This window comes from Capra hircus, chromosome 24 (genome assembly GCF_001704415.2).
Source record: "Capra hircus breed San Clemente chromosome 24, ASM170441v1, whole genome shotgun sequence".
Taxonomy (NCBI): Eukaryota; Metazoa; Chordata; class Mammalia; order Artiodactyla; family Bovidae; genus Capra; species Capra hircus.
In genome coordinates, this window is record NC_030831.1 from 2,586,857 (window position 1) to 2,613,720 (window position 26,864).

Here is a 26,864-nt window from a genome sequence, read left to right on the forward strand (position 1 = left end):
CTTGCAATCCAAGGGACTCTCAAAAGTCTTCTCCAACACCACAGTTCAAAAGCAGCAATTCTTCGGTGCTCAGCTTTCTTCACAGTCCAACTCTCACATCCATACATGACTACTGGAAAAACCATAGCCTTGACTAGACGGACCTTTGTTGGCAAAGTAATGTCTCTGCTTTTGAATATGCTATCTAGGTTGGTCATAACTTTCCTTCCAAGGAGTAAGCGTCTTTTAATTTCATGGCTGCAATTACCATCTGCAGTGATTTTGGAGCCCCCCAAAATAAAGTCTGACACTGTTTCCACTGTTTCCCCGTCTATTTGCCATGAAGTGATGGGACCAGATGCCATGATCTTAGTTTTCTGAATGTTGAGCTTTAAGCCAACTTTTTCACTCTCCTCTTTCACTTTCATCAAGAGGCTTTTTAGTTCCTCTTCACTTTCTGCCATAAGGGTAGTGTCATCTGCATATCCGAGATTATTGTTATTTCCCCTGGCAATCTTGATTCCAGCTTGTGCTTCTTCCAGCCCAGTGTTTCTCATGATGTACTCTGTGGTATTAAAAAGAGGTGGCAAGAAAACACAGAAGAACTGTACAAAAAAGATCTTCACGACCAAGATAATCACGATGGTGTGATCACTCACCTAGAGCCAGACATCTTAGAATGTGAAGTCAAGTGGGCCTTAGAAAGCATCACTACGAACAAAGCTAGTGGAGGTGATGGAATTCCAGTTGAGCTGTTTCAAATCCTGAAAGATGATGCTGTGAAAGTGCTGCACTCAATATGCCAGCAAATTTGGAAAACTCAGCAGTGGCCACAGGACTGGAAAAGGTCAGTTTCCATTCCAATCCCAAAGAAAGGCAATGCCAAAGAATGCTCAAAACTACCGCACAATTGCACTCATCTCACATGCTAGTAAAGTAATGCTCAAAATTCTCCAAGCCAGGCTTCAGCAATATGTGAACCGTGAACTTCCAGATGTTCAAGCTGGTTTTAGAAAAGGTAGAGGAACCAGAGATCAAATTGCCAACATCCACTGGATCATGGAAAAAGCAAGAGAGTACCAGAAAGACATCTATTTCTGCTTTATTGACTATGCCAAAGCCTTTGATTGTGTGGATCACAATAAACTGGGAAATTCTGAGAGAGATGGGAATGCCAGACCACCTGACCTGCCTCTTGAGAAATCTATATGCAGGTCAGGAAGCAACAGTTAGAACTGGACATGGAACAACAGACTGGTTCCAAATAGGAAAAGGAGTGTGTCAAGGCTGTATATTGTCACCCTGCTTATTTAACTTCTATGCAGAGTACATCATGAGAAACTTTTGATTTATTTCTTTTCACTTCTTCACTTTATGTAAGTTCTTTTTGCTCCACAGTCAAATAGCCTCCGTTCTAAGTTGTTTCTCAAAATGTGTATGACTGTAACTGATTTTTTTTTTTTTTGCATTTGAGCAAGTGAAGAAGTGTGTGACAGGCCTTTTGGTTTCTTTCCTGATTATTGTTCTGTTGCTTCTTCTATTGATTCCTGAATAGATTTTGGATGTTTATTTAGGGCTTAAAGATGCTTACTCCTTGGAAGAAAAGTTATGACCAACCTAGACAGCATATTCAAAAGCAGAGACATTACTTTGCCAACAAAGGGCCATCTAGTCAAGGCTATGGTTATTCCAGTGGTCATGTATGGATGTGAGAGTTGGACTGTGAAGAAAGCTGAGCGCCAAAGAATTGATGCTTTTGAACTGTGGTGTTGGAGAAGACTCTTGAGAGTCCCTTGGACTGCAAGGAGATCCAACCAGTCCTTTCTGAAGGTGATCAGTCCTGGGTGTTCTTTGGAAGGAATGATGCTAAAGCTGAAACTCCAGTGCTTTGGCCACCTCATGCGAAGAGTTGACTCCTTGGAAAAGACTTTGATGCTGGGAGGGATTGGGGGCAGGAGGAGAAGGGGACGACAGAGGATGAGATGGCTGGATGGCATCACCAACTCGATGGACGTGAGTTTGGGTGAACTCCGGGAGTTGGTGATGGACAGGGAGGCCTGGTGTGCTGCGATTCATGGGGTCGCGAAGGGTCAGACACGACTGAGCGACTGAACTGAACTGAACTGGTGTCTCAGGTGGTAAAGAATATTTTAATAGAAAATTAGTGATTTCTTTCAATATTATCACATTTGTTAATGTAACGCTTTGAAGAACATTATATTCTTTTAATTTTTGGTGGTCCGTGGATCTAATTTCCCCCACCTCCTACTTTATTTTTTGTTTTTGATTAGGCCAGCTTGTCAATTTTCTCATTCATTGGGCTTATCAAAGAGCTAATTATTGACTTTATCAATTTTGCTGGGTTTTTTTCTCACTTGTAGTTACCTTTTAAAATTCAAAGTTGCGACTTTTAATGCTTTTTTGGTTACTTCTTGACTTGCATAGTTCACGCACATGTTTTCTTTATTTTTAGTCCCACAGCTGGTTACCCTTTCAGCTTTCCTTGTGTCCCATACATTTTGACACCGAGGGGTTCAGGAGAGGTTTGCAGTTGCCCCGTGATCTTCTCCTGCCCCAGGAGTTGTTATGGAGAGTTTAAGATTTTCCAGATGGCTGAACTTTTGCTGGTGTTGTTTTTGTTTTCACTTGGTAGTTTTCGCTGTCACATTACTATATATGAAACTTGGAAGACCTGTGCTGTTCCTGATTTATGGAACTGTGAGAGCGCATCTTTGTGGTCAGCATGTAGCCACCTTACGTTCTATCCTTAGTTTAGCAAACTGGCCAGCATGGGGTTTGACGTTACATACTTGATAAACCCTACTTTTTCATTCACGTCTACTGTTGTTTTTGCCTTTTTAATCTGCTGGGTTTAAGGAGATTTGTTAATTCTCCCAGATCCATTTTGTCTCTTGTGATCCATCCATGCATTCACTGGGGTGTTTGCTTTAAGTATTTGGTTCTGTGTTACATGATTTAAACATGTAGGACAGCCTTGTTCTTGCTGGTTTCTTTTTTAACTTTAATCGTTATAATATGACTTGTACAATTGAATACCTTTTTCAAACCATGAATTAAACTCTTAGTGATATTTCTATTTTCACTCTTGTTTATTTGCATTTTTCTGCTGTATTTTATCTATATGTCATCCAGCTTTTCTGAATTCCTTCATTTGGGGTGTCTTTTGTACAGGGCAAAGAGTTGGATTTAGTTGTTAAGCCCTTCATTGAGTGTTTTTAAATAAGTTGATTCCATTTATATTTTTTGCTGAAACAGATTTATTAGGTGTTTTTTCCTACTTAGAAAAAACTTTTATCTGATTTTATGCTTCCTTTTTTATTTATTGGTAAAAGAATTATGTTTCTCTTCTTTTTAATCCTTGAAATCAGAAGATAGATAGAAGGTTCAGGGTTTTCAGTTCTATCAATGGTTATATTTATAACTTTTGCTTAAACCCCTGTTTCTCAATTTATAGACATCAGTAACAATATAATTTGACTTCCTCTTTGGGCAGGATGAAGAAATGAAAGCACCTCTGTTCCCTTCCTCCCTTTCTTCATTTCTTCCCCTCTTCCCACTTGCTATTGTAATTCCTTTTCTGCATGTGGTTTTAGTCTACAATTGTTAATTTATTATTTTTATGTTGTCTATAATGTCTTGCAAGAAATGTAACAATTGCATGTTTATATATACCTCACAAATACTTAGACTTGATTCTATCTACACATTTCTTTGCCTGTTGGGTTCAATGATCATTGCCAGATTTGTTTCATTTTTATTGTTTTGGGTGTGAGTTCTCTGAGTCACCTGTTTGACTGGATTCTTTTCCCCAGTAGATTGTAAAGGAGGTCGTGGTGAGGCCTGGGGCCCTTGTGGAAGTTGGTTCTCTGAGAAGAGGGTGCTGGGTGAGGACGGAGCTGTGGGCAGCGGTCAGAGCCTCAGAGATCCTGGAGGGCATGTGGGTGCATGCGTGTGCATATGTGTGTATGTGTGTGTGTACACATACGTGTGTGAGGACAGTAGGTGGCATCTGAGAGGTCTTTAAGGGCTATGAGTGATCTTGAGGACACTGGGCTCTCACCAGTTATGAGGTGAAGGGTTCTGGATGACCCTTCGGTGTCTGCAGCAGAGTGCTCACCAGAGTGGGGGACTGAGAGGGTTCCATTTTCAGAAGATGGTGCAGGGCAGTGCTCAGGGAGGGTGGTACTCCGGGCAGACCAGTGACCATAAGACTGGAGAAAAGGGGGACCCGAGAGAGGTGTTGGAGGGTGGGGTCCTGAGGACGTGGTGATGGATTGGGCAGGTGGGAGATGGAGGGAGGCCCAGTTTAGACATGATGCGTGTGGGCCCGAGCCCCACTGGGCCAGGATCACTGTCCAGTTATGCCACACAGCTGTGTGAGGCCATCACGTGTTCAGAAAGTGGCCTGACTGCCCTTGCGAGAGTGCTCGGACAGCAGCGGCTTGGGCCTGCTGGGTCCCAGAAACACTTGGTGTTCCCCCTTCTTCCTCAGAAACGGGCAGGCTACAGAGCACCCTTTCCGCACACCAGCACAGTGAGGGCCAGAGAAGTGCAGAGGCCACGCCTCTCGTACAGAGACCACGAGTCCTGACGCAGAGGCCATGCCCCCTGCTGCAGAGGCCATGCCTCCTGGTGCAGAGGCCACACCTCCCGGTGCAGAGACCATACCTCTCAGCACAGAGGCCACGCTTCCCAGTGGTGTCCCTGCTCCGCAGTGCAGAGGCCATGCCTCTCACAGACGCCACGCCTCCTGGTGCAGAGGCCACGCCTCCTGGTGCAGAGGCCACACCTCCCGGTGCAGAGACCATACCTCTCAGCACAGAGGCCACGCTTCCCAGTAGTGTCCCTGCTTCCCAGTGCAGAGGCCATGCTTCTCACAGAGGCCACGCCTCCTGGCGCATAGGCCACACCTTCTGGTGCATAGGCCACGCCCCCGGTGCAGAGGCCACACCTCCCGGCTCATAGGCCACGCGTTCTGATGCATAGGCCACGCCCCCAGTGCAGAGACCACACCTCCCAGCACAGAGGCCACGCCTCCCAGTAGTGTCCCCGCCTTCCAGTGCAGGGGCCATGCCTCTCTTACAGAGACCACGCCTACTGGGGCAGAGGCCACACCTCCCAGTGCAGAGAAGGAGCACCCCGCCCAGGAACCCCTGAGAGCGCTGGCTCCCACCTCATGCCAGGTGTCTGCTGGAGGGTACAGTCCGGCCTTCTCTCCTTTAGCGCCAGGACACTGGTGGTAGAGGATATCTGCCTTCTAAGTGCAGGAGATTGAGGGTTTGATGAATGTCGTAACGTCTGAACTGCTGATACATTGTGCATACTGGTAAAATTATTCTTTGAAAGTTCTTAATAGCAGTAATGTTTTTTATCTGTTTCTAATTTGTTATGGCCCATAGGTTGGTGAGAGGGACTGCAATTCATATCTTTGATGTGGGTAGGATAAGGCATTTGAAAGTTGTCTTTTAATTAATCAGCTTAGAAAAATACTTTTTAAGAAAATTACTTAAGAAGGAGAAAGGAATATAAAAGGAATTTAAAAGATCAGGTTTATTGAACTTTATGGAAGCATCGTCAGGGGTAGGGTGAGCTATGCAGGATGTAGGATTTATATAAAATCACAGATAAGAAGTTCTTAATGTGAATTAGGTCAGGACTTCAGGGCTTTTGGCTGAGGATGGTTGTAAAATATTTGTTACAAAAAAATGAAGTGGATTAAAATTCTCAGAATAAACCAGAGAGCACAGAATAGGATTCATATGGAATTTCGAGTCAGGAAGAAGTGGGACATTCCAAAGCTGATTTATAAAAGGGCTCCTTGGATCAAACACCGCACGATGTCAGTTAAATGCTGCATCTAAGATAACTTGAACTTGGAATTTCTCAAGCTGTTAGTGCAAAAAGAGTCACTGTGTGGAGGCCTGTTTGTGTTGGATAGAAATGTACCCTTAATGGAGCTCTTCTTTCTGTATTCGAATTCAAATTGTATTCTGAAAACTCTTGACTTGCTCCAGAGCTGTTAAAATTGTTGGTGGGGGCGGGGGGGGGGGGTGGAAAGGGACACTTTTCTGTCAGTCTTTGGCCCACAGAGTTCAGCAGAGCACATGAAGTGTAACAGGGAATTTAGAGACGGGCTGTTCCAAATTTGGCATGAAAATTGGCTGCCTCATCTAGAGGAAAACTTTTCTAAACAGTTGGTGGATTCTAGCGATGACCTCTGACATCGCAAGGTCTAATCCTCACTTGGGATAATACTGTTCCCAGCCCAACAGATTTTATGTAATTTTAAGAGTTGATTATTGACCTCATGATGGCTATAAATATTGTTCATTTATGTTTTGCGTTATGACTTTTAAGGGAGTACAGTATTAAAACATTTTAAATTATTTTAAACATTTAAAATCTACACTTTTGCATTTTTTATTGTGGTAAAATATATATAATGTGTATGTGTGTGTAGTGTTTACCACTTTAACGATTTGTAAATGTACTCAGTGCTTACATTGGTTTTTAAATTAATGAATATTACTTGATAGGAACATAAGGCAAATATGTGTGTTTTTCTAAGTACAGTGTGACTTAACCTTTCAGAATTCAGGATTTGGGAAGAAAAGATGATAAAAAGAGAAAATGAACTCTCTGTTTAATCCCAGCATGAAGATTATATTTTTTAAAATATTAAAGTTTTGTGGTCAGGAGACGAAAGTTACCCAAATCCCTTTTATCTAAAAAGTGAATCTCCTCCCTTGGCCCAACCCAATAATTTTATTTAGTTTCTTCTTACATTGAAAGAAAGCACTTTTCCCCTAAATGCAGTAGTGGAAACTGTTACTAGATTTTTGGTTCTTTCAATGTCGAAGGGAAAATATGTAAGCTAAAATCATGAGTACTTTCTTGTAACTGTCTGACTCTGTACAATACAGACATTCATAGATCCGTTCTCAAACTTATTTTTAAAAAGCCCTCTAAATATAAAGCTATAATGAGTGTAACTTTCTTAGCAATAGAAAAACAGGACACCAAATCCTTAATAATAATAAGTTTGGGTGTAATTTTGGGCTGGTGACCTCACCGTGCAGCGCGGTTCACTAATTTTACATTTTGCCGGGAGAAGGCAAAACCTCTCTTAGCGGGCGAGGGAACTCTGCACACAGCCTGACTTGACTACATCAGCTATTTATGTTCAGGCAGACAGAGCTAAACCGGTGCAAAGACTGTAGCTTCAAGAAAAACTCTTCAAGAACGAACTTTAAATGCTTCTCAAACCGACAGGGGAGGTTGGAGGCTTGAGACCTGGAAGTTCTCGTTCAGCGTTCCTCCTTAGCCGTGTCACACTGTGACGGCCCAGGTCCCTCGTGGCTGGGGAGGCATAAAGAATGGGAAGGAGCCCAGGAAGGGCCCTGCCCAGGCCCTTCTTCGAGGAGTAATCCTGATTGTTAACAGGGGAGGATGGATCAGCATTTCCATTTATTCCCCCCAAGTGAGAGTTTGTGTCACACAAATAGCTAGTTTGGGTATATCTCTTATTAAGTGGACGTGTATCTGCTCCTCATCACACACAGGGGACACTGCCAGCCTTAGTCCTGGTGTCTTTAATTTCAGGTAAATGAACACACTTCTGCAAAAGTGGGGAGCAGAGGTTGATGGCTCATTTCTTGCCCTTTCTCGTCCAGGAGCGCACGCCTCACTTTCATGCTGTTGCAGGTGTGCCGGGAGGCCCCCTCCAGGTGCCCGTCTGCGTATCTGGAAGGGGTGCTGGGCACCCTGTGTGCGGATGGGTGTGGATGGGGCTCTGTTCCCGCAAATCCAGGGTCCCTTAGGCTGTCCCCTCGTTCTCCAAGTACAAGGCTGGACCAGGCTGTGGGTGGGCTGTCCCTGCAGGACTGAGGAAGCGAGAAGCGACCAGGCGGTGGTCAGAAGCACTCACACTGCCCCGCATTCACTCCTTCCTTGAACAGAGCTGCCTTGAGGGGCTTTGATGCACGTGGCTGCCCTGTCCATGGAAATGCATTTGTCTGGTAACAGAAAGAAACAGGAATTGAACGTACTGACAGTTTGAACGTGTCTACAGATGCAGGAAATTACTAAACTTCTGCTTTGAAAACGAGGCTGTCTATGCGGATTGCCAAAGGCTTTTGAGGCTCAGACTGTAAGTTGATTTGACATGTCGTGTCTTTCTCAAGATCACAGTCAGAACGGGGACCAGAGCCTGGCTTCGCGTCCCCTGAGCAGCACTTGCTTCTGAGCCGGTTGTCACCTGCAGCCAGTGGGGAAAATGGTCACCCCTGCCCCTGGTGCTCAGTGGGCGGAGGGGAGGTGGGCTGGCAGGAGATCTGGTGGGAGGCAGTTGTTATCTGAGGCAGAGAAATGGGACCACCCGTTCATGCTCTTCCGGCCCTGGGCTCCAGGTGATGCTCCTTGAGACCCAAGGGTGCCTCTGATGGACTCTGCGTCCTGAACACCAAGGCCTCAGGTCAAGCCTCTGGCAAGCCCTGTCCTGGCCTCTCTTTTAGTCTCTCCTTTGGAAATCTCGTCCTCAGCCCCTGCCCCGTCAGCCCCGTCCTCGTGTTGCTGCGGGCCCTTGGGCCAGGCGCTGCAGGTCCCCAGTCGGCTTCCCCGGCCACAGGACATAGCTTTCTGTGTCCTTGGGAGCGTGACTGAGGTCACCCTCACGGTGAGGACTTCCGTCACCTTGGCCTTCTCTGTCCACTTGTCCCCCCAGTCCTCCCACCCCCTGGGGCCTGCTTCCTGGCCAGGCCCACCTCACCAGCTCCGTTCCCCAGTCGTGGGCTATGAACCCGGAAAGTCCCCTCTGCCTTCCAGGTCTGCCTCCACATCTCCTCCGCATCTGCTGGAGCCCTCCTCCGCCCATGTCCCCTGGAGCCGACCATGTGCCCAGGGTGCCCCCCTGCCCTCCACAGGCTCGGACACCTGGGTCTGATTTGACCCACTGGGCAGGGCTCTCTTCCAGATCCTCCCCCCATGTCCCAGGGCCTGTGGGGTGAAGTGTGTGTGAGGAGAAGGGCTTGTGTGCGCATGTGGGCATCGTGGTGTGGGAGCCTAGATGGTCTGGGCTGCATGGGGTGACACATGGGCACAGAGGTACAAATGCAGGAGGAGCCTGGGGGAGGCGTGTCCCCGGGTGACGTCACGGCCCTGAGTCGCACGGGGAGGCAGCCGCACGGTCACGTGCTGTGCCTGTCTTCGGCTAGACCCCAACCCTGATTAATGTAATTAATATCCCACATCAAGAAACAGTGGGAGCTCGAATTAATATTCGCTCCCAAGGGACCTCGGCAATTTCCAGCAGTGCTCAGACAAGTCACTGGGGACAAGGAAAGTCAGAAGAGCAGTGGTTGGAAACCTGGGTGTTTTTAATCCAAAGAGCCTCTGCACTCCTGCAGCTTGGATCGGGGTGCGGTGGGCACGGGAGCATGGGCGGGACCGGGGTCTCTGCAGTCCTCCCCGAGTGCTCCAGCACATCACGTGCCTCTGGATCTAGAAGCTTCTCCCTGCCTGGTCCTCCCTTGGCCTTCGCCTTCCCGCCCCTGTTTCTCTTCTCCCTTTCATCTGCTGAATTCTGCCGTCTTTATTTCCGAGGTGGCCTCTTAAATATCCGAGCATGGAGCTCCAGCCTCTGTTTCTCCCTTGTCAGAGCAAGACACTTGGCCTCCCTGCCCGGCCACCTCCATGCTGTGTGACCTTAGCCAGGTGCTGGCCCTCTCTGTGTCCTCACTTGTCTTATTCATAAAGTGGCCAGGATGACCATAATTCCTTCGCAGGGGAGATGGGTTGATAGGTGGAATATGCTCATCACCTGGCGCCTGGCAAGCACTCAAAACATGTTAGCTGTTCTGGCCTGTCCACTCAGTGACAGCCTCCCGGTATGGGGGAGCAGGTACCCCCCAGGAAGATCTGGGAAAGAGGCAGCAAGGACCTTGGCTATGCAGAGGTGGGTCCATCGTGTGCTTGGCTGGGCCACACCAGTGGTGCTCACATCCCCGTTGTTGGGAGGGACCTGTGTCTTCCAGCTAAGCCTAGAGATGAGAACATGTCACCTGAGCGAGTGAAGAAAGGGAAATTACCATGAGCTCCGATTTCCGGGGATCTCTGCCCGTCTTTGTCATTTATCAAAGAGTGTGTTTAATTTATGATGGAGAAGCTAGACTTCCACGCACTGCTTGTGGCTCATGCAGCAGAAATACTTCATTTTAGACTTTAAAAGATGTTTGCAAGAGCTGTTCTTGTAGCTTGCTGTAAGATATGTCCGGCAGGACTTTCTGGGGGGGGGTGGAACGGGTGGGATCACTAGCACACCTCACTTGGAACCCCGCCCCAGTGCTCTGCTTTGTTAGCACCGATCGCCAGGGCTGGGCAGCCTGGAGGTGCCACCCCGAGATCCGCGGTCCAGGATGAGCCCCTCGGGGTGCAGCGTGTGGGGCTTGGGAAGCTGCACAGCGGGTCTTTGCTGGCCATGCGCTGACAGCCGGCACTGACGGACGGTCAAGATTTTGAAACCGAAGAAAATGTGTGAGTCGCTCAGTCGGGTCCGTCTCTTTGCCACCCCATGAACTGTAGTCTGCCAGCCTTCTCTGTCCATGGGATTTCCCAGGCAAGAATACTGGAGTGGGTTGCCATTTCATTTTCCAGGTAATATTCTTGACCCAGAGATCGAACCTGGGTCTCTCACATTTACGGTCTGATCCACCAGGGAAGCCCATGAAACAAAAGGCCCTGCAGAGCATGGTACGAGTGGAGAGGCTGAGGACTCTCAGTTTCACTGTCTGGGAAGCCTTGCGGGAAGGATATTTGCATATGAGTAGGATTTTTTTGCCCACATTTGTGCAGCTTGTTGCTCCTGGGACAGTATTTTTGGGCAGAGGGCTTTTGAGAGGCATAGCACTTTGCTTCTTTCTTGTTGGAAAGCAATAGAAAACGTTTTTTAAAAAGGTAATTACTTTAATACCGACTTCTGGTCATTTCAGACTCTGAGAGGCTGGGGGTGTCTTCCCCCGAGCACCAGCGTCACCTCCACCCTCTGGGAAAGTCAGATTTGGTTCCGCGAACATTCCTTCCTGTTTAATCCGTTGGACTTCTCTTTCGCAGTTGCGGATTGAGGACAGGCTAATAAGACCCGGTGTTACTTTGACCTTGGCATGGGACCGCTCTTCCCAGCTTAACTGGAAATGTGTTCAAAGGAGTCTGACGGTAAATAGAAAAGTAACTGAGCACAAACACCTCGTGGTGAAGCCCTGTGGTCACCTCTGTTTTTGTTAGGACCGAAGGATCAGAGGGTGAATTCCAGCACAACTCTGCAGGAATCTCTCCCTGAGAGACAGCTGGGTAAGCAGCTCTGCAGAGAGAGCGTGGTGCAAGCGGAGAGGTTGAGGACTCTCAGTTTTACTGTCTAGGAAAGCCTTGCAGGAAGGATGTTAGTTTGCATATGAGTAAGATTTTTTTCTGCTCACATTTGTGCAGCTTGCTGCTCCTGGGACAGTATTTTTGGGCAGAGGGCTTTTAAGAGGCACAGAGGAGCCATCTCAGTGCCGAAAGCAATGATGTGATCAACTAGTTACAAACTCTGGGATGTCCCTATTTCCATTTTTGGTTGTGATGGGTGGTCTTTAGTGAGCAGGGCTGCGCATCTTTCTCTGCACCCTGTGTGCAGCGGGGACACATGTGTGGACTCAGGCCTTTGTGGCTTTGGGGTTTTCACCAGAACAGACATTCTAGACGACCAAGTACACTGGACTTGCAGTTAAGGAGACTGTGGTGGTGACTCTTCTTCTTTCGCCAGTAACTGTGTAGGTTGTCCTGTGTGTAAAGTCATGAGATGGTTTGCTGTGAAGGAGACTCTGGCTTTGAAGAATGGAAACTGCAGGGGATGTTGCTCGTCTGGGAGGATCGCAAGCAGTGCCTGGATGGGCGTGCGTGTGACCGCATGGCTCCATGTGGCCACGGCAGGCTCCCCACTGCCAGGGAAGCCTGGACAGCCCTGCCATGATGGAAAGGCTCAGAAAAACGTTTAGAAGCCCAAAGGAAAATACTAACTTTGATTCTAATCTGAAAGATATTATGATGCAAAATAGGGCAAAAAGGGCAAGCTCAGATGTGGCTCGAAACAGTGAAGGATTTACTTGCAATATGGGAGACCTGGGTTTGATCCCTGGGTCTGGAAGATCCCCTGGAGAAGGGAATAGATAACCACTCTAGTATGCTTGCCTGGAAAATCCCATGGACTCTCCAGCCTGCTGGAGTCCATGGGGTCTCAAAGAGTCAGACACAACTGAGCGACTAACACTATACAGTTTCTCTCTGGATTTGGGGAAATCACCGGATTTTCAGTGTCAAAGGAGGAAGCAGCGGAAGCATTTCTTTGAGCAGCCGTCCGCCCCAGGGACTGAGGCCAGCATCCTGACTCGCAGGTACTGATGTCCGTGTGAGCCAGCCACTTGCCCAGGTGTGAGCGCCACCTGGTGGCCCGGTTGGCCCAGGTGGGCCCGCAGCAAACATCTCGAGGCTGCATGAGCCCCCAGACCCGGAATGTGGGTTCAGACCCGGCCTCTGTGCGGTGGCCTTGGTTTCCATGTGCTTCTACCTCGCTGTTGTAGTTTAGTCTCTAAGTTGTGTCGGATTCTTTGCTTCGACCTTGAGTTTTACATTGTTACCGAATCTTGGATTTGGGTTGGAAAGAAGAAGGGACCTGAGTTTGCTGAGAGCCTACGAGGTCCCAGGCACTGGCTCAAGGACCTTGTGGACACTTCTGTTTTACGTTTGTGAGACAAGAGTCCCTGGTGGCTCAATGGTAAAGAAAGAATCTGCCTGCAGTGCGAGAGACCCAGGTTTGATCCCTGAGTTGGGAAGATCTTCTGGAGAAAGGAATGGCTACCTACCCTAGTGTTCTTGCCTGGAAAAGAGCATCCTGGTGGGCTACAGTTCATGGGGTCACAAAGAGTCAGACAGGACTGAGTGACTAACACCAAGGATGAGTTTCTCACAACTGCAGAAGCTGTGGGTGGCAGATGACTCTCCTCTAAAGGCCACGTTACACAGGGCTTCTCAAAGGCGTGGGTCCAGGCACGTGAGATGCTGACCCCTCTGACTGCAGCCCCGCCCTGCCCCAGGGCTCCTTCACTTGCCCGCACTTGGGATGGATGGTCCTGCTTTCCAGGGGCCATGGTCCTGAGAGGTGGGGGAGCAGCCACAGTTCCCAGAGGAGTGTCCCGCCGCCCCCCTGCAGCAGGGGCCTTGGTGGTGGTGAAGCGTCCAGTTTTGTGCCAGAAACATCACTGAGGAGTCAGATGGTGAAAGTCCATTCTGCCCTCCTCGTGGCTTCCAGAAAGGCAAGGGGCAAGGCAATGATACCTCGTGAGCGGAGGCAATCAGGTACCATGAATTCGGTGGTGTGGGAATCACAGCTCTTGCTTTATTGCAACCGCTGTCTGGGGACGGGCTCCTTGTTTGGGGGAGTGGTGGTGCCCAGAAGGCCACTGAGGAACAGGTCAGTATCTGTGACCTGGCGGCAGGCGTCAGTTGGCCTTCGATGCTGGGACTCACCAGCTCGAATTGGATTGCTTGGGGATCGGAAGGGGCTGGAGCTCTGGGCCCATCATTGAGGAAGGCCCCAGGTTTGCTCACTTCTCTCGCCAGCGAGTCCCTGGCGATGGTTCAGACTCGGATTTGGATCCCCGTTGGTGAAGCAGTACAGCTGCTGGTCACGGGCTCAGGAGGGTGGACGGGTTCCGCTGGACCGAGGCTGGTTTGGAGCGAGAGTGGAGGAAGCACCTGCCACTCAGGTGAGGAGGGGTGGGGAGACGCAGCATCTTCCTCCGGGACTGGGGAGCCCTGTGAAGGCATCTCAAGCTGAGGGGACCTGCTTGCTCCTCGAGCTGGACAGGAGCTGTTAGCCATCCTTGAGCCCAGTCTGCTTGGGAGGTCAGGGCGGCTTCTGATCAGTAGTTGTGTTTATCATATTATGTGACAGAAGCTCATTTAGATGGTTGAGTTGGAAACGTGTACTTTAGGGCGATTACATTTTGTTTTGAATTGCATGGGCAGGACGCACAGGTCCTGCTGTTTTCTTTCCCAGGCCTGTGTAACTTTTCCTGGACCAGGGTGTCCCATCACCTGGACGCAGCCCCTGACTGCCCAGCAGCCGCTGGCGTGGCTTTGGGTCGTCTGCCACCAGTGCCCACGTGACCCTTCACCTGGTCTGGGCAGCTTACAGCACCTGGCTGAACAGAGGAAGACCCCATCGAGGAAGGGCATCTGGGGTCTGATGTGTAGTAGCGAGTGGAGGTGGGGAGTAAAGAGAGGTAGGGGGCACCCCTAGCACCCTTCAGTGTGGACCCGATTTTGAGCCGGAACCAGACAGACGATCTGGCCGTGGTCGCTGATTAGGGATCTTGGCCTCTGGGTTTCTGGAAAATGTTTGCAGCACCTGCTCTGCCCCTTGCTGCCTCTCTGTTCACCGCAGGCCTGTCCTGAGCTTAGAGGCACAGCTCTTCCCAAATGTTCAGGCTCGACTGCCAGTGGAGAGACTCCATTTCAGGTTCGATACCATTTCTCTCCAGGGGCCAATGGGGTGGGGCTGGGAGCTCTGAAATTAAAAAAAAAAAAAAAAGGAAAAACTTGGTTGTATTTTATATTTACTGTTTCCAAAAGCTGATGCTGGGTAAGATGCTTCAACTTAGGAAAAACACTTCCATCCTCATTTCTGCAAGTTCATCTACGACCTTGTGCAGAATTTTCTTAACTTTAGTCGCTGAATCACACAATAATGTAATTGTGGGGGCTGAAAGTGGATTTTTGTTTGTTTGTTCTTTTATCCTTGCAGGGAAAGTATAGACAGTCTTTTATCTGCAGAATTCAGAACTTGCAGCGAGGTGTCATTAACTGTACTTGAAAGTGTATTTTTAGACAGGAAGGAGGATACGTCCTACAGCCATGTGACATCATGTTCTTGTCAAGAATTGTGCTTTGTAAACATTCTCTGATAGATCACTCTCTTTAAGAGGCTGGAATATCCAGCTGCTTGGGTTAGTGATAAACCAGGTCATGTTACAGTAGTTGTTGGTAGTCGTGGATCTGAAAAACTTAATCTGGTTATGGTATATGCACTTTATATAGGAAAGCATTTGGGAAAGGATTTGTCCTTTTGGTGGAGAAGGAAATGGCGACCCACTGCAGTATTCTTGCCTGGAGAATTCCAGGGACAGAGGAGCCTGGTGGGCTGCAGCCTATGGGGTCGCGGAGTCGGGCGCAGCTGGGCAACTATCACTCACTCACTTGTCGTTTTATAATTCTGACCCTCTTACAGCATCGATGAGTGTCGGTACAGTGGTAAGCAGAATCCTAAATAACTTCTCGCATGAGATGCCTTTCTGCTGTCCTGCCAAAATAGACTCAATTCAGTGTGTCCTTACAGAAAATGGCTGTGAGCTGTTGCTTAGAATTATCTGCCGTGTGCTCCTCACAAGGCATTTCTGGGGCTGAGTTCTGTGCTCACAGAACTACCCCGGGAGGTAATGTTTAACAGGATGGTTTATGGCTTACCGCACGCAATCATCTCCCCCTGTATTCTTGGGCTCAGTTCTTTCTTTCACTCACTCGGTGGTGGGGACTTCCAGGTGCTTTCACAAAAGCACGGAAGAATGAGATAATATTTGAGAGGTATTAATGGTGATCTGTTTTCTTATACTGCGAGAGAAATGCTGGTTTTAAGTAAAAGGCTTGACAGCAGGTCGGTATGTGTGTGTTGGGGGCAGATATTGCCCTTTGCTGTTGATTTACATGAAATAGGATGCAGCTTATTTCTAGAAGCAAATTTCAGTTAAAAGGTATTTATTATACGATGAGTTAATAGGTGTTTCAAAAAGGTGTGTCATTAGCCCAGAAAGTGTTCCATAGTAAGAAAATACAATGTGTCTGCCCATGACTGTTTTGTTTTCGCCACTGATTAATTTCTAAAAAAACCCCTAAAATTGGACACCAAATTGGCCGCAGTTTCTACACGGCTGAGGTTTGCCTGAGTAAAGACCTCTGAAGAGGATTTTCCCTGCCATTTCTCTAAGGCCTTCTGGTCTTCCATGTTTGTTTTAAAAAAGAAACTGATGCGTCCTCATTTTCTCGGTATCCCTGAGTTTCCAGTGTTTCTGGATTAGTGGAAACGTTGCCTTTCATCGTCTCAGTGCAGGATGGAAAAAGAGTGGAAGTAAAAAACTTGTGCTTTTGTGGTTGCCGAACTGAATAGCGAGTGATTTTCCTGTATTTTCTTTATAAAGCCCTTGGGCGACGACAGATTTCGGGGAGCCGCCCAGCTTGGGGGAGATACAGTTCTGAGCTCCTGGAAGCCCGGCTCTTATTGGAAATGTTGACAAGATCATTAACTACTCAGCCGTGCGGGGCCCTCCAGGAAGCTGGGTTTACCGCCAGATCGCCAGCTCTTTGTGGTGGACTTGGGGCTGAGGCAGGACCCCTATCTGCAGGAGATTGCAGAGCAGCCTCTGGCTCCAGAGACTTTTCTCCCTCCCCTCCCCCCCTTTTTTCCAGTTTTGTGAAGTTTCCTTTTTAAAGGACAAATAGATTGCTAAGGCCACTATTTAATATGAGACTTGGGAACTAGTAAATAAAAAGCTTCAGTGGATTCATTTTAGAGAGTAGCAGAAAAAGCAAGTAAAAGGACGCCTGTTTCAAGATTAAAATAAAAAAAACATCCACCATCTTTATTTTCACGTGGATGCCTCTTTCTCAGGCTTAACTGTTTTGGGTTTTCCAGGATGTGTTACTAACGGCCAGGAAAGAATATCCACAAGTCCTTCCTCGTTTATTCTGGGCCTTTTCTGAATGTAATCAATAATTATATTGTGTATTCATCTGCTTTTGTTGTTCCCCTGTAAGGTCAGAGCTGACTGCGAGTTTTTATATTTTAGTAAAAGGACATGTGGGCAGCTTATATGTTCACATTAATTTACATTTTCTTTAGCAAGGGTCTCGGTAGGCTGTCTTTACTGTTAGAGGATGTTCTTGTCTCTGGAGGCAAAGATGGCATCTCTGTCTGCTCAACCAGGAATGTACTGGGTTTTTGACACATTGTGGTAAACAGCCTCATCAAAGATACCCTACTTGTGGAATGACGCTGAGGTCTCCTCTGCATTTCCGCGTGAATGGGTGGAAGATTTCGAAGCTGTGGCCTGAGGTACAAGAATAGAAGCGAGTCTTGTTTTTAAGTGACCGCAGAGTTTAGTCAATAAACCCTTATCATAGATGTGGGGGTTTGCGTTGGCACTCACATTGGTTTTTTGGGGGCTGCCAAATAATCTAAAGGAAAGCTTTGTTTGGGAAGATGGACTTTTATCAGCATCGTGTCTGTGGCCCGGTCAGGTCACCTCGTGTTCCGAACAGAGCATTTTGCAGGTTTACCTTTAAAACGAGTGCTTTTGGCAGAAAAGTCCGAGCATGTTGCTGTCTGGCTGCCGGGGGCAGGGGAGTGTCCCCCAGGCGCTGGGACGTCAGTGTCCTCCTCCGCTGGGGGAGGCCAGCGGGCTCCCCAGTGAATGCCCCATTCTCGGGGTCGCCGCCTCCGCTCCGCCTTGTGCGAGTGGAGCTCGCTCATAATGGATCATTGACCGGCCTGAGCCAGGCGGCCCGAGGCCCTCGCGCCGGGCGGTGAATGCGCCGCTTCACGGGCTGCCCGGACCCGGGCCGGGGGCGATAAGCCCGGATTGTTCATCGGGCGCAGACGGGCGCGTGGGGAGAGGACCCCTCGCCGTGACGGAGCCCTCCGCGGTCGCTCAGAGAAGGGCCTTCTGTCTCCGCGGTAGAGGAGCCCGTGCGGGCTGGCAATGGTGCATGCTCACTCCCGGCTCTAACGCCCCAGGCTCGCGGGGAAGGCCCCCGCACTGTCCGCGGCAGGACCCACGGGCCCAGCCGCTCTGGGACGCCCCGGAGGCCGCTCTGGGAGCTGGGTGACTGCCTTCTGGAGCCAGAATACCGTCAGCATCCTGAGCGGCCTGCCTGTCTCCCCGAGCTGTCTCCTTCGTGAGGGCATCTTACCCTCAGCACCAACTCCTGTTTCCACTCTCTCCACCAGCGCCTCCCCAGTGGCCCCCAGCCGTGAGCCCTGCCCTGTCCTTCCGCCTCCCGGAAGCCCCCCACCCCCAAGGTGACCCCCGGAGAGGAAGGGAAGGGAGACCACAGGGCGCCCGCAGCCGAGCTGGTTCTTAGCGTCACCACGTGGTTAACCCGGACTGAAGGGACCTAGTTCGCAGCAGCTGGAGCGGCAGCTTTGCCTCTGTCCAGAGAGCAGCCCAGACCCAGGACAGGAAGCGCCCTTCTTCCTGCAGCCCCAGGTCTGGAGCCTGGTTTGAGTCCCTTTAAAGAAACGCGCATCTTTTCCCCACCCCCACCCCCAAACTTGAAAGTTTTTATTTTGCATGGGGTTATAGCCTGTTAGAAGCTTCCAAGATGGCGCTAGTGGTAAATAACCTGCTTGCCAGTGTAGGGGAATTAAGATTTGAGTTCGATCCCCGGGTCGGGAAGATCCCCTGGAGGAGGGCATGGCAGCCCACTCCAGTATTCTTGCCCGGAGAATCCACATGGTCTTGGGAACCTGGTGGGCTACAGTCCATAAGACTGCAGAGAGTCAAATACAACTGAAGCGATTTAGCATGCATGCGTGCGTAGCCAGTGAACAACGTTGTGGTAGTTTCAAGTGAACAGTGAAGGGACTCAGCCACACATATACATGTACCCATTCTCCCCCAAACCCCCCTCCCACCCAGGCTGGCACATAGCGTTGAACAGAGTTCTGTGTTGCATGGGTCTCTGATTCCTTTCTCAGGATGCGACTTTGATAGAACAGAATTTGATGGTTTTGGGAGAAATGAATATAAAGCTTTGTGTTGGTTAACTTCACAGAGCAGAACATGGCGAGCTGTCCTGTTGAGTCAGGGCTGAGCTCACTGTGTGAGAATACAGGACAGTGCGTAGGACCCGCACGCCTGAGGGCCCAGAGGTGGGAGCGAGCAGGTGTGCAGCGGGGTGTAAGGCAGGCACAGTCCCCGGCTGAGAGCCCAGGGACCCCAGCAGTTGGGGTTCAGGCCCTTAGGAGCCCACTGGGGCAGTCTGGGCCTCATCTCTCTGGTGTGAAAAGCCTGTGATGAGCTGAAGTCTGAGAGAGGCCCCCAGCTGGGAGGCCCACGTGGCTGTGAGAGGAACGCAGGCGTGTGGGTTCAGGTGTGAAACAGAGGCCCAGTTCGCAGGATGTCGGGATCACTCCTGGCTGGGGGCCAGGGGCTCGTTCTGAAGGCCCGTTGAGCCCACAGCCCCCTGCTCCCAGGCTGCCCGGACTTCCTGGGCAGGTCGTCGCTGCCTGCCCTGCCCTGGAGCTGCCGTGTGGCTCCGTGTTCCTGCCCGACGTCTGGGACCTGCAGAGGCAAGCCGGTTGCTTGGTTACTTGTGCACATAGGTCCCCAGCGTGGCCTGGCGCCCAGTCGGCCGTCAGGGACTGTGACGAAGCCCTCGCTAAGTCGCCTGCCAACCACGCAGTGGGGCTTCCACGGGGGGACAGGTCCTTGGATGAGGGTGGGACGCGGACAGACCGTGGTCACGTGTTGGTTCCTACAGGTCTGACAGCTCGGTGGTCACAGGGTGTTTCCTCCTGGTCTGTGTCCCGGGTCCCTGCCCGCAGGGCTTGTTCAGAAAGGCCTTGCTGTTGGCAGGGGAGTGGGCGGGGTTCGCTGGGTCCCAGAGCCTGTTCTCAGGGTCGCCGGGGGCTCTGCAGGAAGTGACTTCGCCGCGTGGTGTCTGGTCCAAGACTCAGTTCCCAGGGTCCTCACTTACAGGAGTGATTTATTCGCTGAAACATCTACCCCCGGATCAAACGTATCCCAGCCCCAGTGTCCGCAGTCTTGAGAAAGCCGACGATTTCACTTGTGCCGTGCAGGTGTGAGAAGGCATGGCAGTGCCCCACAGACATTCATTCCAACCAGCTGCTTTGTTGCTTGTGCCTCCACAGGATCGTTCCTTAAAGTTTAGGGACGTATTTTATTTCCAAGATGTTGATATTTTGCCCCCTCTTAAAACCCTCCCCCATCCCCATGATATGCATTTTTATGTTATGAATACAGATTTATATTTTCTTTAATATTTTACTTTTTACTATTGTAGTTATCAAATAATATTGTTATTGTTGTTTTGTCCCTAAGTCATGTCCAACTCTTTTACGACCCCATGAACTGTAGCCCGCCAGCTCCTCTATCCATGGGATTTCCCCCGTAGAATACTGGATTGGGTTGCCAGTTCCTTCTCTAGAGGATCTTCCTGACCCAGAGATTGAACCCGAGTCTCGTGGCAGTTGGATTCTTTACCACTGAGCCACTTGGGAAGCCCATAAAATAATATAGGAGTATATAAATACAAATACTTATATAAATATAAAATTGCCTAACCTTTTCAAAAAGAAACTTACATAAAGTATTTTTAAAAAGTAGCTTCAAACTGTTTGTTACATTCCTTTGAGAAACACACACACACACCCACGTACACGGAATGATGCACTGGAAATCTATTTTAAAACCCTAATCAGCAAGCCATTTTCATGCCTAAACAATTAAATTACAGGCTTGCCTGGCAAGTTCCCAATTACAGCCTTGGAAAAACTTTGTAATACAACAACAGAAGTGGTTCTTTATGGGTAAAATGTGACTCCGATGGGGCTGTGTTTCATGTGTGTATGTACACAGGTCGTGTGTCAGCTAAAACACACGTAACATGCATTTTCTCTGCCCTCTTGCTTCCTAACGTTTGTGTTATTAGAAGTACGGAAGGTCTGAGTAAAAAGCTCACATTTATTGACACGCTTTGTAAGGCTAGTTTTCTTAGGTTAATGTGTTTTAGGAAAAGTTGAAGCGCCAAGTTGCACATGGCGTGCGTTTGCCTGAGAGAGTGCAATTGCGGCTGTTTAGTACTTGGATGTATTTACTGAAATCTTTTCTCACAGGGTGGTGTTTGGAGGAGGACTGCTCACTACCAGAGACCCCAACCAGGGCTGAGAAACCATCTGAAACCCTCAGGCTCACGGAGGCTGGGGATGGTTCAGTCGCTCAGTGGTGTCTGACTCTTTGTGATCCCATAGACTACAGCCTGCCAGGCTCCTCTGTCCATGGGATTCTCCAGGCAAGAATACTGGAGTGGGCTGCCATTTCCTTCTCCAGGGGAACTTCCCGACGCAGGGATCAAACCTGAGTCTCTTACATCCCCTGCATTGGCAGGCAGGTTCCTTACCATTAGTGCCACCTGGGAAGCCCAGTGCTATGGTATATGGGGCCAATAAGGTCCTCCTAAATCTTCTAACTGGGGCTGCCGCCCATGTGCATTTTTACATTGAAAGTTCTGTCGACACCATTCTTTTCTTTTGGGGAAAAGAAGCGATGACCCGTCTTAAGCATCGATTTTTGCTTGCAGCTAAAAAGAACGATCGTGAAGATTGTTGATTGGGCCACTGACAAAGGAAAGCCAGTTGTGGGCAATTCCATTTTGACTCTTTAAACGTCTGCAAGAAAACTTTGTGAGTCAACCGTGGGCTTCAGGAAGGGGGTCACTTAGTGGTGGAGCCAGTTTTGTTAACATTATGATTTCCGTAACGATAATGGTGTTCTGAGCTTAAGTGGTCATTACCCTTATGGTGTTTTTCCATTTTTCCATTTTCCCCCTCCAGATATTTTTAAGTTCTTTAAAAAGATATCCCGGGTCATTCTCAGAGGGATCGACAGCAGAGCTTAGTGTTGAATGATGGGGATGGGCAGAGAAGTGGAAAACAAAAGAGAAAGAAGAGCTTATTGTGCTGGTTGATGGGCGCCATGAACGCTCTGCCTAAGACTTTTCCTGTCAATTGCAGGACCCTGCTACCTTTCGCATGAAGCTTTTAAGCTAGTTTTTCAGGAAGCCCAGAGAAGAAATGAAAAGTATATTCTCTAGCATTGGGTTTCTAGAGTGGAAGCATCTAGTCTTTGGCTGGGGGTCGGGGGTGTTGGGGAATCAGAAACTAAACATCAAAGCTGTAGTTAGGAAACAAAATGTGGATTTCTCTGGCAGCAAAGGTGGCAGCATTGCCTCCCCGCCCCCCTATGGAAAGGAGGACAGTCCAGCCGCATCCTTCGGACCCAGGTGAGCCTGGGTAATGGCTGGCTCTCCTGCCTGTGCTGGAGTGGATGGGGCTGCGCTTACAGTTGGTCCTCCTTGCTCTGTGGCCAGCTTGGAGGCTCCTGGTTGTAGAAGCGAGGCCCCAGTGGGCAGGTGTCTCACTGTCTGTGACCGTTCGCTTGGCCTGTGCCCGGGGGTCTGAGTGCTTTGCAGGGGGCTTCCTCATGTCCTTTCCCGATTCTCAGCACCTGACAGGTGAGGGCATGCCTAGACGGGAAGGCCATCTCCTGAAAAACTCACGCCCTGGAAACTGGAGTCAGCTCTGGGGTCAGCTCTGCCCACACCTGAACGGCAGGGTTGGGGTCTCTGTGCAGAATCCCCAGAGCAGCCTCTTGACTCTGAGAGCATTTCACTTTCTGTGGCCCCAGACTGCAGGGAGGAGCAGAGAAGGAAGGAACACTGGCTACAGGACTGTTTGGAGATTGGAACAATTCTTACTCCTCGAAATTTTCATTTAATTTCCAGGTGCATTCGTAGGTTGCTTTTTATGATCCCTAATCAGCTGAGTTTTTCTTGTTCCATGAGTCTTGTTTTCCTGGCTGGGTTTCAGATGTTTAATTCTCATGAATTGGAGGTTCTGATATTTAACAGCCTTTATGGACCACCTTGGGGCTTCCCAGGTGGTGCTAGTGGTAAAGAACTTGCCTGCCAGTGTAGGAGATACGAGAGATGTGGGCTCCATCCTTGGATGGGGAAGATCCCCTGGAGGAGGGCATAGCAACCCACTGCAGTATTCTTGTCTGGAGAGTCCCATGGACAGAGGAGCCTGGCGAGGTATAGTCCGGGGAGTAGCAAAGAGTCCGCCACTACTGAAGCGACTTAGCACCCACGCACACACGCACGCATGGACGGATATCTATGACGATAAATGACTTTAGCACGCAGTCAACTACAATGATTTAATGATTTAGCACTCGGTTATTACCAGACATTAATTGTTTAGTGACTGATCTTTTAAAGGAAAGCAGCTGCTTGTTGGTCAGTTTAAACTTTGACGGATGCTTTTCTGTAAATAGGCCGGGAATGGAATTCTGAACGAGCAACGTGTAGACGTTATATATCCGCGGACGTTATGGGGGCCGCTGTTCGCGCGGGAAGCCTGGTTCCTAAGGCCTTTGTGTCTTTTCTGTTCCAGGTGCTCGCCGCCAGCGCCATGCTCTCCAGGTAGGACACGCCCGCCCGCGGGGCAGGCGCACCTCTGCAGTGGGGCAGCGGGAAGCATCTTCTCGCCTGAACATGGAGAGATAAGGCGCCCTCCGGCAGGCAGGCCCGCGTGACCAGGAGCTGTGCCCGCCGCGGCCGTCGAAATGGAGCGCTCCCGGGAGGCCGAGGCGGAGCTGAGAGGGGGCCGCAGCCCGCCCAGGGCCAGCCGGAGCCCCGAGGCGGACGGGGACAGGGCGCTGAGCTACAGCTGCTGTATCTGCGGCAAGACCTTCCCCTTCCAGAGCTCACTGTCCCAGCACATGCGCAAGCACACGGGCGAGAAGCCCTACAAGTGCCCCTATTGCGACCACCGCGCCGCGCAGAAGGGCAACCTCAAGATCCACATCCGCGGGCACCGCGCAGGCACGCTCACCCAGGGCCGCGAGCCTGAGGCGGCCGAGACGCGCGTGTCCGAGGGGCTTGGCGGCTGCACCAGCCCCACCAAGAGCACGTCGGCCTGCAACCGCATCCTGAACGGCGCCACGCAGGCGGACACCGGCAAGATCCTGCTGCGCAGCACGCGGAAGGAGGCGGAGGGTGCGGTGGCGGGGCAGTGCGCCTTCTGCAAGAGCAGGTTCGAGCGCAAGAAGGACCTGGCGCAGCACGTGCAGCAGGCGCACAAGCCCTTCACGTGCCGCCTGTGCAGCTACGCCACCCTGCGTGAGGAGGCCCTGCTCAGTCACGTCGAGAAGGATCATGTCGCGGCGCAGGGGCCTCGCGGAGACGCCTTCGCCGAAAACGGCAAGCCAGAGCTGCCGCCCGGCGAGTTCCCCTGCGAGGTGTGCGGCCAGGCCTTCAGCCAGACCTGGTTCCTGAAGGCGCACATGAAGAAGCACAGGGGCTCCTTCGACCACGGCTGCCACATCTGCGGCCGGAGATTCAAGGAGCCGTGGTTCCTGAAAAACCACATGAAGGCGCATGGCCCGAAGGCGGGGAGCAAAAACAGGCCCCGGAGCGAGCTGGAGCCCGTGGCCACCATCAACGACGTGGTGCAGGAAGAGGTGATCGTGGCCGGCCTGAGCCTCTACGAAGTCTGCACTAAGTGTGGGAACCTGTTTACGAACCTGGACAGCTTGAACGCGCACAACGCCATCCACCGCCGGGTGGAGGCCGGCCAACCACGGGCCGCCGTTGGGGAGGGCTCAGCGACTGGCCCTGCCGATTCCCAGCAGCTCTTCCTTCAGTGCCTGAACCTGCGCCCGGCGGCCGGCACGCCCGCCCGCGGGCAGACTGGGCGGCGCGTGGCCGAGCTGGACCCGGTCAACAGCTACCAGGCCTGGCAGCTGGCCACCCGGGGCAAGGTGGCCGAGCCGGCCGAGTACCTCAAGTACGCGGCGTGGGACGAGGCGCTGGCCGGGGACGTGGCCTTCGACAAGGAGCGACGCGAGTTCATCCTGGTGAGCCAGGAGAAGCGCAAGCGCGAGCCTGAGCCGGGTGCACAGGGCCCCCCGCGCAAGAGGGTGGGCGCACCCGGGGACCCCGCGCCCGGGCCCCCAGATCCCCGGCCTGCCGCGCGCCCCAGCCGCCGCGCCGCCGTCCCCGCCGGCCACAGCAAGTCGTCCGAGTGCTTCGAGTGCGGCAAGATCTTCCGCACGTACCACCAGATGGTGCTGCACTCGCGGGTGCACCGCCGCGCGCGCCGCGACCGAGAGCGCGACGGCCCCGGGGACCGTGCGCCGCGCGCCCGCTGCGGCTCCCTCAGCGAGGGCGACTCGGCCTCGCAGCCCAGCAGCCCCGGGTCGGGCTGCGCTGCCGCCGACTCCCCGGGCTCGGGCCTCGCTGATGAGGCTGCTGATGAGAGCGGAGAGGAGGTCCCGGCCCATCCCGCAGCAGGTGAGCCCGTGCGCCCAGGTGGTCCAGGAGCGGGTAGGGTGGACTCGGGTGGCCCAGGTCCCAGTCGCCCTGCGTCCGGGTTGCCCTTGCCCGGGTATCTCACGTCCAGGTGGTTTGGGCTCAGGTAGCCCTGTAGCTGGGTCGCCCCATATCCAAGTGGCTCGCGTCCAGGAAACCTTTGCCCGGGTTCTCACGCTCAGGTGATGCAGGCTCACTCAGGTTATCTTGGACGTGGATGGCCCTGTGCTTAGGTACCGTTGAGCTGGGGAAGTCCAGATCCAGTAGGCTGCTGCCGTACGGCGCAGGCATCATTAATGCCCAGGCGGTTAAGGCTCAGGTAGCCCTGCCCCCAGGTGGCCCAGCATCCTTGGTGCTCAGGTAGCCTCATCCTTTGGTGGCCCTACCCCCAGGTAACCCTGCACTTGCTGCCTTTTCCCAGGTGTTCCAGGCTCGGGTAGTCCTGACTCAGGTGCCTGTGCACTCAGAGAGTCTGTACCCAATGTGTACTTGGAGCATGAACTGGTAGGTGCAGACCCAGGCCCCTGTCAGCTCCACTTGAGGCTCCTGTTTGCTGACTGTCTATAGTGTTTGCATAAATCAACCCTAGCTGTTGAGGTCGTGGTCTCTTTGGAGCATCAGATATTTCTAAGCAAAGACCGGGTGATGGAGCCCCTCCGAGGTGTGCCCTTTTCTTCTCACCATCAGCTGGGGCACACACCCTTTCCTCTGCTTCTCTCCTTGCACCAGACAGCTGAGTGAAAGAGGACCTTCATATTGTGTGCAGTTATAATTAATCTCCTCGGGTTCCAGTAACCCTTTGGGTTTAGAGATGGCTAATTGGAACCAGATTACTTTCCCAGTTGCAGCTATGTAAATATTTAAAGATGCTTGGCCAACTTTATTCCCATCATGTTCTATTTTTTAATAAATTTTATACATTTTGGTATTTTCTTCATTAACTTTTGTCTTGGGTAATTCCTTTAAATGGAGATGATGTTTCAGTTCCAAGCTTGTAACTTTCTCCTCATAGCCAGGAATGCTTTCCTTTCTCCCTGAAAATTGGTTTGACTGGATGTTACTTTTAGGCAAAGATTGGTGATGATGGAAATCCCAGTGCTTCAGCTCAGCTTTTTGTATTCCGTAGTGAGGAAAACCGCCCCTGTGCAACTCTTTAAAACAACACGAGTGTATGTCATTTTCCCTGTACTGAAAATGAAGCTAGTTCTCTTGAACAGAGTTTAATTATTACAGGTCTAAACATTGTATTGTATGAGCGTCTGGTACACTCAGGTATATGCAAAGTCAGTAGAAGTGTAGTAAAAAGTTTCTCTGATCCTGCAGGGCAGTCTCTACTGAATCTGCACACATGTACATGTCCATTAATGAAAAATAGCACATTATGCATCAGCTCATATTTTGCATTTTATTTCTTAGTCATTCACCCGTGGGAGGAAGCAAGATAATATTCCTTTCTCTGAAACTGTACTTTGCATTCTGGGAGATCGTCTGGATTCTAACAGCAATTGGCCATGTATGACCTGGGGAACCCAACTGTGACCCTGGGTGGCATGTTTGAGCACTAGTTTTTGTTTTTCCTTTTTAAATATGTTGACAACTATAGATTT

At 50.7% G+C, this 26,864-nt stretch overlaps 1 protein-coding gene across 5 annotated transcripts in view; it reads left to right on the forward strand.

The window, feature by feature from the left end:
• ZNF516 (zinc finger protein 516) overlaps positions 1-26,864 on the forward strand; it is a 102,583-nt gene that overhangs the window by 21,739 nt on the left and 53,980 nt on the right. For all 5 annotated transcript variants that reach the window (XM_018039613.1, XM_018039615.1, XM_018039614.1 and 2 more), the window contains exon 2: positions 23,339-25,239. In XM_018039613.1, the coding sequence (XP_017895102.1) occupies positions 23,511-25,239 (1,729 nt within the window). In that variant the 5' untranslated portion in view covers positions 23,339-23,510. The remainder of the gene's footprint in view (positions 1-23,338; positions 25,240-26,864) is intronic.